The sequence below is a fragment of the Cinclus cinclus genome, chromosome 4 (genome assembly GCF_963662255.1).
Source record: "Cinclus cinclus chromosome 4, bCinCin1.1, whole genome shotgun sequence".
In the NCBI taxonomy this organism is placed as follows: domain Eukaryota; kingdom Metazoa; phylum Chordata; class Aves; order Passeriformes; family Cinclidae; genus Cinclus; species Cinclus cinclus.
Window position 1 is genome coordinate 54,491,038 of NC_085049.1, and position 13,143 is coordinate 54,504,180.

The 13,143-nt window shown below is 36.3% G+C and overlaps 1 protein-coding gene across 1 annotated transcript in view; it reads right to left on the reverse strand.

Annotated features, from left to right (window-relative positions):
* Nucleotides 1-9,723: 9,723 nt before the first annotated feature.
* Nucleotides 9,724-13,143, reverse strand: part of SLC41A2 (solute carrier family 41 member 2) — a 35,785-nt gene continuing 32,365 nt past the window's right edge. Inside the window, exon 10 of the mRNA XM_062491273.1 lies at nucleotides 9,724-9,914. Coding sequence (XP_062347257.1) covers nucleotides 9,729-9,914 — 186 coding nt within the window. The 3' untranslated portion in view covers nucleotides 9,724-9,728. The remainder of the gene's footprint in view (nucleotides 9,915-13,143) is intronic.

Here is a 13,143-nt window from a genome sequence, read left to right on the forward strand (position 1 = left end):
TGAACCACATCCATTTTGACAGAAATGTGCAAACTGCCTGAACCATGCGCTGTGTAAGACAAGTGAAATAAATAATCCACAAGCAGAAGTGCTTTTAGAAGTAAGTTAACCCCAGATGTTTTAGGGTTTCACTGTAGTCTGCTGCACTTTTCAGGTACAAAAAGGGACTGTCCTTACTATTACTCTTGTTACAGAGAGTGTTATTTTCTTACATGCATGCACAATACAATGTGTACGAATAATTTAACATCAATGTGGGGTTGGATTTTTTTTTTAACCTATTTGTATGCAGTAGAAGGCTTGTAGAAAAGTATCTCCTCATACTTAAATATACTGTTAATAAAGAAAAAAAGATAAATTATACATTGCCAACACAAGTGTGAACTGCTCATGAATCTTTCCTTAAAAAAGCCATTCAAGCCTGATTATTTTTCTAAGTAACTTCAATTAAATTGAAGAAAGAAAATTCCTCTCTGTGTGCTTTATTTATGGCTTATGCTTTCAGAGGGCATTTTTCAGGGTGGGATTTTTGTCTGCACAGCTTTGCTTTCTCATCTGCTTTATTGTATATTGTAGGCAGGACACACTGAAAACTCAAAATTATCTACTCCTGTGCAGGAGAAATCCCTTGGTGGGATGGGGGTCAGTGGGCAGAGCAGCCAGGGAACTGAGCCCAGGAAAGGGGGGGAAAAAAGCTACAGAACTCAACCACAGAGGGAGCTGGGGGCTTTACAAAATTGAATTCGCATGCAAACAAACCCAGGATCTTCCATTTTTGGGGTAACGGAGTAAGCAACGGCCTCTCTGCACAGCCCTGGGGTGCACAGCTTTTGAGTGTTTTCCTTCATTACTTGTAAGATGGTGGAAAGACCAGTCCCTGATACTGCCGTGGAGACTGACAAAATTGGATTTGCACCAGTGGAAGGAAACCTGAGGATTTGTCCTTTTGGCAAGCTTCAATTTATCCATTAAATAATTGCAAATTTCCCAAATCCCTGCCTGCTGGTACCCAGCAGCTGTCCTGTGGTACTGGCCTCAGGCAGCTGCTGTAGGACAGGAGAGCTGGCAGCAGCAGGGCTGGGTGCAGCACCCTGGCACTGGGGAATGGATGTGGAGCACTGGGGGATGTGACAAAGTGGCAGGATCCTGCACAACTGAGGTTTCCAGGTTTCTCCAGCCCAAACAAGAGATTAAGTCCAGTAGAGATGATGCAAAGTTTGAAGGAAGTCTGTTCCTGTGGTCATAACACGCTCCCTGTGCAGGCATGAACTCCAACACTTCCAAACCTTTGTTTGGATGAAAACACATTTCATTCAATTCCATCATATTACAAAAGAATTAAAACTATGGGGAATGGGAAGGAAAAGAGAAAAAAAAATAAGCAAGTGCAGCCAGCAGCAGGGCAGAAATCAGAGCATATGCTTACCAACCAGCAGCACCGTGCCTTTCTCACTAGCTGTGTTACACATCATCACGTACAAGACTCCTGATGCTGCCTTTCCAGTTCCACTTACAGCTCTGCCAAAGATTGAAAATTTTGAAATATTAGAGTCTGGTTTTATTCCTCAGTGCGCTGAAGGACGTATCCAAATGCCACCTCCCCAGATTGCATGCTAATGAGTTTTAAAAGGAAATCTATGTTAAAAGAGAAAAATCATCTTCTCTATTGGCATGACGAGAAGCCAGTGGTTTTCCCTTGTCACTTGAAGTGTCACTCTATTGGTGTGCTTGAGCCCCTGGACTCTGAGATTCAACTCACTGTCAATAAAAAACTTCTGCTGGTTAAGTCAGAGGCATTTAGGACTTATTCATGGGAAAAAAATACAGAAAATATTATTGTTCCTTTGTACATTGTTTAAAATACATTTTGCCAGTATTTTAATAATAACATTACTGACTTGGACATTGACTGTCCCTATTCTTTTGAGTAAAAGCAGCCTGAGCTAACATTCCTTTAGGTATTCAGGAGCACACATCTTATCACTATGCAACAAATGGACAGATCATTTTGGAAAATGAGACATAGCACTTGCAGTAAAATTATGTGGGTTTGAAAATCTCATTTCAATCAGAGTTTTTAATTAAAAAACAAACAACCAGAAAAGCTGTTTTCCTCAGTCAGAGAGAAAAAAAAAATCAATCCAAAGTTGATGCCCTGGTTTCTCTTTTTTCACTAATACATAAAGCTGTCAGGGTAACATAAAGCTGAATAATAACAGTTTAACCATTAGGCTTTGGCTTATTCTAAAAACTAGAATTTTACTGTGACAATTCATGACTTTTTAGCAGAAAGAGGTCTCTGTGCTGTCAGCAAGTATTTGCAGCCCTACATCAAGTAAAAAACTGCAACCCACAGCAGCTCCAATTGCCCATAAAAGCTTGTGCAAAGTCAGGGTTTAGCCTTTACATAAGCCTTTCTTAGGTTCAATTTATTCAGACTTCCTTTAGCAGATAACTATTATAGCTAAAACTGATTTAGTTTTATGTGTAAAGTAGAGGGTTTTTTTAAAAAGTGATTGCTCTATGAATGAAATTTTTTGAACTTCAAAGAAATTAATTTAGAAAGAAAGGTCAAATCAGAGCAAGCAGCCACACTGTGGAGAGACAAGCACTGTTTGCAGAGGTGTCCAGGTAAATGCTGAGACCTACATTCAAGAAAAACAAAATATATTCCTTTCAGGAATTACAGCTATTCATGATTTATTAAGAAATTTGCCTTCAGTTATACGGAAGGACATAACAACTTCACTAGCTTGAATTATTTTTACAATGTGCTTTTTCCAGTTTATCATGGAAATATTCCTGCTCTGTGTGCAATATGATTTTACATGCTAGATGTAGAATTCTCAAAGCAGGTGTTTTTAAAGCCTCTTTTTTTGTCTTGGAAAAAATTCAAAAATTAAATCCTCAATTTTTTAATTAAAAAAGCTCTTGAAGTCAGTGGTGAAAAGATTAGAAGGAGGCACCACTGAGTGTAATACAGGTGAGAAATTAGCTCTGTATAGCTGCAGAAAAGTGGAAATACCCCTCTATTCCTGGTCTGGAAAAGGGATTGCAGATTATTCTGTGGCTTTCAGAGGCTTCCTGCAAACAGGGAGACATCTGCCCTCAGACCATACAGAAGGATGTATGGCTCTTGCCTAGTCCATAGAGCTGTAAGCCACACCTTCCTAAAAGCAGAAGAACAGGGGGGGAAAAAAATCTCCTTTTATGTAGGGCAGGAGCTTTCTATATAGGTATGGACAGGACAAAATGGATTACAAATAGATATCCTTATCTAGCAGGAGACTTGACCATGACTGGAAAAAGTCAAAATAACTGAAAATGAGCTTTTGCTGAACACCTCAATTCCATAATATGCCAGAAAGCTGGATGCAATGTAGTTAGGGCTGAATGAGAGTCAACAAGCTGAAAGGGAAACATTCATTAATTTTGTCTCATGTCATTGTGACAGGGTTCTTATGGTAATAGGACGTTTTTCTCCTTCCTGTAACGAGTGCTAAAAATATTTGTTTCTCTTAGTGCCAGTCTAAAAGCTATGTGTGCATTCACCAGTGCTTTAATGCCAAGGCTGCACAATCAAAGCAGGGGGTTTATTTCTCCCAGAGGGGTGAATGCTGTCACAGCTCATGTCAGTCTCATGTACGGGGGCACATAACCACACATGGGGTTTAACAGAGCTGCATTTCCTGCTCTTTGGCTCAGTAACCTTACACTGCTTCCAAAAAGTTTTGTTTTGTTTTCTTTTTTTGTTGTTGTTGTTATTGTTTTTTTTGGTTTTTTTTAAACTGAAGCAGCTTTCTAATGTGGGAATAGATTAAAGGCCACCTAGAAGTGAAACCAGGGAGTAGGTATGTGGTTTTGGATCTGAATTCACAGAATCTTAGATCTTTCATTTTGGATAAATGACACGCAGGCTTTTTAAAAGTTCCTTTTTTTTTTTTTTTTCAAAGGCCTTGCTGTCTGCTGTCACAGGGGGACCACAGTCCCCTTACACAAGTGACAGACTTAGACACCACCACAGGACTCAGTGGCCTTAGTGGGTTGGCTGTAAAGAAGTCTCAATAGCAAAGCATGAAGACAAAATTAATGAGAGAGAGCTGATCAGCCAATCTTCATGTATCAGAAAAATACAGAGCCTGCTTTTGTCTCCAAATCATCCAAAGTTTTGTCCACAAATTGGCACCTGAGCTGATCCCACTAACCTAAATATGGTGAATCTTAGCAAGCTCACTTTGATTCTGGAAATCCTCCAAACTCCAGAGGTAATAATCTATTTTAAATGAAAGCTACTCTTCATCTCCCTAGAACCAGAATTAATCAGACATGTCTGTTTTCCCATATAGTGAGTGAAAATTGGTTCAGTCTTCAAAAAAATGACACGAATTATGTTCTCATGTTACTCCAGAACTCTGAATACTATAAGGTAATAAAATAATTAGTTGTGTCAGCACTGAGAAAACAGAAATAAAAAGGGGGGAAAGGGCTTTGGGTTATCTGAAGTTCACCACAGTATAAGGGTTCATAGGAAAGAAGTGGATGATTGCTTCTCAAGTATAAAACAAGTATTGCTGTTCATAACTTTTGAAATACCATTTACAATGTCAGGTTTATTAAAATACTATTCTACTGTACATGGCAAATGGCAACAGTTTAATTAATCTGAACCAGGAGGCAACAGTAAACAGAAAAAACTTCTAAAAATCCTATTCATAGCAAAATTTAGAATGTAAATCTGAGATTTTAGCATTATTAAATCCTGAGGATCTGTTCAGAAGTCAGTAGATGTCTACCATATAATTCATTCAGGTTTTCAGCCTATTTCACTTGCACCATATTTCACTTGCAAAAAGCAGATTTAGAATATTCAAGGAAAGCACTTCCTTGACCTTTGAAGACTTCATGCAACTCTTGAGGAGGAAACAATCTCCCAAAAGAGCAAGATGAAGAATGCTAAGTAAGGAAGAAGCATATTTCAAGTATAGTTTGGAGTGAGAAATAAAAGCATAAACAGAGGATATGATGAACTAGACTGCATACTAAATAAACAACTAGCAGGACTTGAAATCAAATAATTTTTTTAGCTGCAGAAAAGGTAAAGCCCGTCCAGCCCAGGTAATGCTGAATGACTCCTGCTCTTGGGTACCCACCCAGAATATGGCAGTCTTGTGTATTTAGTAAACATAGTGGTTCTTAGCTTTAATAGTGAATTATTCATGTCTTGCTAATATTGGATTCCCCAGAGTATTTATACATGGGATGCATGATGATCAAATTTTCATTAAATTTAACAGAAAGACTTTCTTTTAGGACTATCAGAATGAGGCATTAATGGGAAAATACACCTCTCTCCTAGCTCTTTACCAAACTATATATATATATATATATATATATACACACATACACAAAACACTGATTTTTTAACTTCAAATACATATGGGAAAATGATAATCCTAAAGATTACTGAGGAACAGACTGATGTGATTAGGAATGGATTAGAGAACACAATTAAAACAACGTATAGTATCACAAAAAATCTAGTTGGAAAGAAAAGAAAAATCCTACTAAGACTTCACAGTGCTTCCAGACCTTTTTGGTATTGTTTGTGAACATTGCCTCACTTTTTCAAAGAAGATTATAATTCAATTACCATATTCTGTTGCCATTTTCTGCACCTCTAAAGAGACTATCTCATTTGCAATAGCAATTTTACCATTACAATAATAATAAGGAATTTCAAACGCTTCATTTCACAGAATACTTATACTTCTGTTTCCTGACATGAATTCTGAGCTATTCTTCCACTTAAGAGAGTTTTTGTGATGCTCACAACTGAAGTGAAATAGCAAATACATTAAAAATAGGTCTTTTTTTGAATCCTGATTCCACTAACTATACTGCATTTGTAAGGCCTTAATCCTCATGCTGTTCTAATCTTTGTATGAGAAAAGTCTAATTTTGTTTGCAAATTATAAAAAGGAGTGAAATTAATTTGTTTCTCATCAACATTTTAAAAATCCCAGTGAAATTAATATATTAAACATGGCAGTGGGAGATAATTCTGCTAATTTAAACATCACAGATTAAGACAAGGTGTACAGTAATGCTATAAAAATCAAAATATTGATCTATATATGTTAAAAGAAAAATCCTCCCCTATGTCAAACAGCATAATAAAGCAGAGGAACAATCCTGGCTATATAATTACTCTAAAAAGAATCTGGAATCATTCAGTAGCTCACTAGAACGATAATTTTCAAAGCATTACACAGGAAAAGAAAACATCTATGGTATGAAACACTACTGGCTCCGCATTTTAAAGCTGCACCTGGCTGCACTTTAGAAATGAGATGATGCCTTTTCATGCACACTCGCAGAGCCATCGAGATGGTCACAGAGTCCTTCAGAATGGAAAATTGCACACATTTCAAATAACCTGCCTGTACTTCTACTTACCTTAGAGATATTTCTGAAGTAGGGGGGGGAAAACAGAGCAGACAAGAAGAATGGCCAAACAAGAGCACTCCAAGAGCTGCTCAGCATCAGGTTACAGACACTAACTTGTAAGGCAAACCACCTGCAGCTTCTGGCTGGTATAGCTCATCAGCAGGATGAAAATGGAACAAGAAGTTCCAGGAGGAGCTTTAGGATGACCCGCAACTTAAATGAGGTGAATGAGCTGATATAAGTAAGAATCAAAGCAAGTGCTCCATGCTGACTCAAGAGCAAAGAGATGTGAATCAGACATAGCCCTAATTAGGCAGATTATAAAGGAAGGTTTGAAAGAATCTTCTGGCAAGCTGAGAGGAGGAATAGACTTAATGAATTTTAATACCAAGAGTCATCATTCTATCTGCAAGATTATAAAATATGGCTGCTTTGATAACAAGAGACAGTAACATCTCAGGATGTCCCTTTCAATTGTATATTTTAAGCAATACAAAAAGCACACCATTTGTCTCTGACAGAATTTCTGCTAACATTTCTTACCCACACATGCAGTGAAGTAATCCACTATTACTGGGCTGTGTTTAAAAAATCAAGTAGGTGGAACACTGTGAAGAGGCTGACTTGACTAAAGTTAAAATTGGTTTAGGGAGTCCAGCTTTTGAGTGCTTGAAAAACTCTCTGCTATCCAAGCACTCTTTTGTGCCACCTCCCATATTATCCTCATGGCTGGAATACATGAAACATGGTAAGAGCTTTTTGCCTTCTTAACACAAGGCAGCAGATTTTGCAAAGCCAGTAAATTCTTAAAACGCTCCTTTCACATAGGAACCAAACCCCCTTCCACATCATACATTATTTGTTCCTCGTTCTTCCAGATGTCAAGGTTTTCCCTGTTTTATCAGTGTCGTACTCCTTTCCTCACTCAAACTCCTCTTTTATCATATATGAGAGCATTCTTTTTTTTCCCCCTCACTTCCACCCTTCCCTAAACTATCTCTTTTTACACCTCTTCCCCAAGTCCTTGCAAGACAAGTTGTATTTTTCTTCCCTTCCTGGGAAACGAGTTTGGCTGTGCCTTTTGATGCTTTTCTCCAAATAACTTCCTTCTGTTTGCTTTTGTATCTCAAGAAATTTTAATTTTAAAGAATCCTGCAATTCATTCTCATAAGGAATGCTCTGTGAAAGTTTGCACCTTTTTCTTTCCCACAATATGGGTTTTGCTCCCTCAACCATGCAATGGACTTTCCCCACTTTGAAGAACCAAATTTTCCCATTACACTTTCCCATCACTTATGGTTTCCAAGCCCAGATTATTTCAGTTTGGCAATATATTTCCCTTTTTCAAATTTTACTTAATTTTACCCATGTAATATTTCTTCCCCAGTTTGGTGATCTAAACAGTCACACTATACCAACAGTTTCTTATTTACTGGGAGAATATTTAGGATACTAATCACTAAGGGTACTGCTATACTACAACTCCCTCATGCATTGGATAAGCACAGACCACAAATATCTCAAGAAATTTTAATTTTAAGGAATCCTGCAATTCATTCAAAAATGACCTTAAAGTCCAGTAACTCTAGTAAGTGCTTGAAATGTCAGTTGAGTTGATTCAGATGGCAGTTCTAACAGAAAGAAAAAAAATTGCATCTATGGCTGTATCAAAAGTAAATAACCATTATTGGAAAAAATTGAGTTACTTCTCATTATTTATTCCATTTTAAACAATGTAATAATATTTCCTGCAATGCTACATACAAGAAATTATTTTAAATAACATTAATGCAAACTAAAAAAAGTCAGAAAACCTGAAGTTAGAAAGATTTAATCTTTCACATAATAAAAGACATAATACACATGATTCATTCAAACAACTATATTTTAATAACAGTAAGAAAACACTTAAATAAAAAGGTTTAAATGAGGGAGCTAAAATTCAGGCATCTAAAGCCATGTGTAGGCACTGAACAGCTGGTTTAATTTTCAAAGTTGCAAACACTTTGAATTTCCAAAGAGTTTAAAGTGACCAACACATATAGAAGTACCATTAACACTTATTCACAAAATCTACTCATCTGGGTAGATCCATCAAATTAAAAAGCATTTGTATGCATAAAGCACATGACTAATGTTTACAGGATTAAACCATATGCTGATATACGGATTCAGTTTTCTAATGTAAATCTCAAAATTTAAAACTTTCAATCACAACATTAAAAATACAATTTATTTCATTATACATTTAGGACATATGCTATAGTCTTTTAAAACATATGCTGTGAGGAACTCCTGGTAGATTTTAAAATAGAGCAATTAGTACCTTTTTTTTCAAAATTGCAACCAGAGTCCTCATGATCAATGTACTATTTGAAATATTCAGGTCTACAAATAAGAGAAATCATTGAGAAGTTATAAATTTTCTTATTGACCATATTATTTGCACGGCTTGAAAGCAGAGGTTTCTGCTTAGAAACTGATGACACAGCTCTGGAATTTGGGAAGCTTATGTAACTTCCTAAGTGCCTATAAAAGAAACTTCATCTTTTATCCTGCAAGTTTCAAGCAGGGATCAGTATATACAGTTAAATCAACACCTCTAAATACTTCATTCAAATCAGGATACTGGCCATCACAACACCATTAATATCAGTTAGTTAAACATCTTTTCAGCTGCTAAATGAACATACACTTTTCAACACAAGGAGTTTTAATAATTCACCCATTATTATTTGCCTTTACTATTTTTGTTCTAATAAATCCCAACAGCAAAATAATTAGGTTGCTCATTTTATCACAAAGAAAACGGGCTCAGTCCTGCAGACACTTTTCAAGTGTCTAATTTTATGAATGTTGATGGTCATATTCTTCTACAGAAAATAAAGCCTGTGACAAAAATGTGTGAACCATAACAGTTATTACTGGTATCAAGTCTGCAATGCTCCGAGAGCTACAGCACTGAAATTGCAAGGTAAGAACATGCCATCAACTCTTTAGGCAATTGAACACTCGGTAAAGGATTCATCTGCCCTTCCTTCTGTCTACTCAGGTATCTTCAGCTACCACCAATTCACCTTGGTTTCAGAATAAAGCTCTCAGGTATCACAGCTCCATCCAGGTCTTTAAAAGCAAACCAAACTAAAATCATTAAGGCTGTTTTACGTCTCTGTCAACTGGATTCACATAGACCAAAAGGAACAAACACTTTGAGGACCCTCAAGTGGAGTGGTTGGTCTTGTCAATATTCCAGGAAAAGTCATTTGCATCCGTTGGAATAATTAGTCACCAACATCACCATCTCTGTCACCTATGAGCCACAGAAAATGAAAACCTATAGCTAATAAGGCAGTTCCAAGCAGATCTCCCAGAGCAGTAAGGTAAGGGATAGAAAAGCTGTCAGGGTCTTTTCCTTTTTTCCAGAAGCGGTGCACCATCCAGTCAGCGATCCACAGCAGAGTGAACACCTACACAACATCAAACAAACAAAATCTGTATTATTATCATGGAAGTTACATCAAAAGGAAGTCACCAGCCAACATTTTTGTCTCTGTACTAGACTGAAGTGTTGTATATCATTGCTTTGGGAAAATGTAAATAATGAATATGAATTAATTTCAGAAAATTAAAGCTCCCCACAACCAGAGAGAGGGAGACTTAGCCAATTTCTCTCAATCACATGCATTGCTGGAAGGAACATTCTGAATTACTGATAGCACTTTTTACCCGGACTATGCTTGAGGACTCCTGAAAATAGCAAGAAAAGCCAAAAAAGTTCCACCAAACACACAACTGCACTTCTCACACAACACATCATTCTGTACAGAGAGAGCATAAGTAGGGCTTTGAGAAAGTTCACAACCAAATCATGTTGCCCCACATGAATACACTCAACCCAGACATAATTCCTGTTTGCATTTACCTGAAATCAGATGTGATACAAAGAATAACAGGTCAAATTAAGAACAGTTTCACCTGGGTTGTGTGAACTGCAAAAAAATGCCCTAGAGCCTACTTTTATGCCTGAAATGCCACCTTCAGCCCCTCTGTAACAAGGCACACCTGCAATATATATATTATGAAATTGTCACTCCAGGCTGAATTTGTCTCAAAGTAAAAAGATTTAATTCCCAACTGTGAATGTCTGAACATTTGAGAGGCTTGATCTTCATACCAAAGTTATGCATAATTATTAACCCAATTTCAGAAAAGAATTCTTTTAATGTTGCATAGTTGTATGATAAGGGATTCTGGTTTGCTGGAATCATGTGGTGTGGAATGGCACAAGATAAATGGAGAAGGGACCACTAACTGAGTTTCATTTCTTCTTGTAGCTTCTAAGGAGCTACTTAACTTGAAATAAATTCTGTATTTTAGATCTTTAAGAAGGGCAAACTTTAGACATGTACTACCACAATTAATTTTTTAAAACTCTACCATCTATATTTAAAACAATGTAGGTATTTACTACTTTTATCAAAAGTAGTAAAAAAGTACAACAATAATATTTTATCTACTAAGCAATCAATTATTGGCATCAAAACCATGCTTATAAATGCATACAGTCATTCACTGAAAAATTGATCAGATGGTTGCAAGACCCCCACTATAAGTACAGCAAAATGAATGTCATACAAATAATTGTGTTGAAAAGGTTTCTCATTTAATCCTTACTTTGCAAAAGTGTATGTTAAAATATGAGCCTGAATTTATAATTTTAAAAAGAAAAGAGAAAAGGGGAGTATTTGCTTAATGAAAAATGCATGGCTTATTTATATAAATGTATCTTTTGAAAAGGGAACTCTGTAGTCTAAGCTAATTATGCAAGTCCTAGGTGCGCTGACTGGAATCCAAACAAATATATTTAAAACAGATGTTTTCTTTGGAGGACTATCAGATTCCTTGAGTCAGCTCCTTCTTCTTACAGAGACAAAAAGAGGCCTGTTTAAAGGATCCTGTACATTCCCATCTCCTACAGGATATGCTTGGAAGACGCTGCAGCGCCCCACATCCACAATAGTTATGCATGTCCCATTGGAACATGAGAGCATTCATCCCAAGAAAAATATACACTGCATTTACAGAACACAACTAATTAGACATAACATACACAGTCCAATTGAGATGACAGTATTCACTTTTGACTCTAAAAAATCACGACATGAAAACCTTTCAGTGGGCTATATGTTTCCCATCCTGAAATAACTGACTTAGTGTTAAATGGGCAGTTTGGAAACTAAGCTTTTGTGAACCTTCCCAAATAATTACTTTAGCTGTATTAATGTATGGGTGCACAACAAATAAAGCAAGTTATAACAAGCCTTCATTCTGTAAGTCATGAGAAAGATTTAGAGCAGATTATATTTGCTGGTGCTTGTAACAGTATGTGATGGAAATTGGAATTTAGTGCCCACAGATTAAATTATGAGACTGCAGTTCCAGCTTTCACTTATTTTGGTGAAGGAATAATGCTATCATCCATCATGCATTTGCATGGCTAGAAACTCACTAACATTTAAGAATTATAGGGCTCAGTCTTTGGAAATGGTTACTTATTTGCTCACATCAGTTTGTAATGCAAGACAGAATTGATGTGACTAAGACCTCAAGAAGATTTTGCTTCTCGTCACTGTTAAGAGAAGGCAATCAAACTCATCAATCAATTATTATTTTGGGAAAGATAAAAGAAAAGAAAGAAATGAAAAATAAAGCAGCACGCTACTATGAGTTTGCTGAATTTTTGAAAGACAGTCTTGTATTCAAAGTGATAAGTGACTCACAAAGATCTGACAGATAAAAAAAAAGTTGTAAAAGAGACATTGCAGGATGACACTTCATGTTTTGTGAGATTTATTTATTTATCAGTGATAGATACTGCTGTCAGTAAATTGATGCAGATGGCACAGCAGTACAAACACTGTGCATTTCTGCCCTGCACTCATGCTATGAAAAAGAAAGCCTTCCTTCTCCCAACTGAAAACCAGCTGGTTTTGAGGGAAAAAATAAAGGGAAGAACATTACAGAAGAGCCTAATAATACAGTACAAAAATAAGCTGTTTAGCATGGAGTAGAGAATTGCTAAGAAAAGCTTGTAAATACATGCAGCACTGTTCAAGATGCAAGCTGAAATTATTTACTATAGAAATTATTTAATATAATGAGTTTTCTTCAAAAAAAAGGAGATTAGTAGTAGTAAAATTATGAAACAAAGTTTCAGAAATTATTCCAGACTGAAGGATGAAATAACTGCAGGGTTTAAGAAAGAGAAAAAAAGAACTAAATATCTATCTGTATAAAAAGACCTAGCTATGAAAAGGGAGACACTCAAAAGTCACTGATCAAGAAAAAAAAAAGGCCCCAGAGACAGGATTGCAAAAATACAAGCAGAATTCCAGATGTTTCAGTAGTTTAAAAGGAAAATCATGCTATATTATTATCATTACTACAGAGAAAAAAAAATCACAATCAAAGGAGAGGAAAATGAAACTAAAGGCATGATCAGACAGACTGCATTTGTTAAAATCACCCTTCAGTCTCACTGTCAAAATAAGTCCTCAGAAGCAGCAGAATACAGCAATAAGAGTACGAGGGAGGGGAAAAGCTTGAAAAATCCTAATGATGAAGAATCTAAAAATAAAGAATATTAGTACTCATATTATTTGGTACAACAAAGGATGGAAATTGAGAGTAATTCTT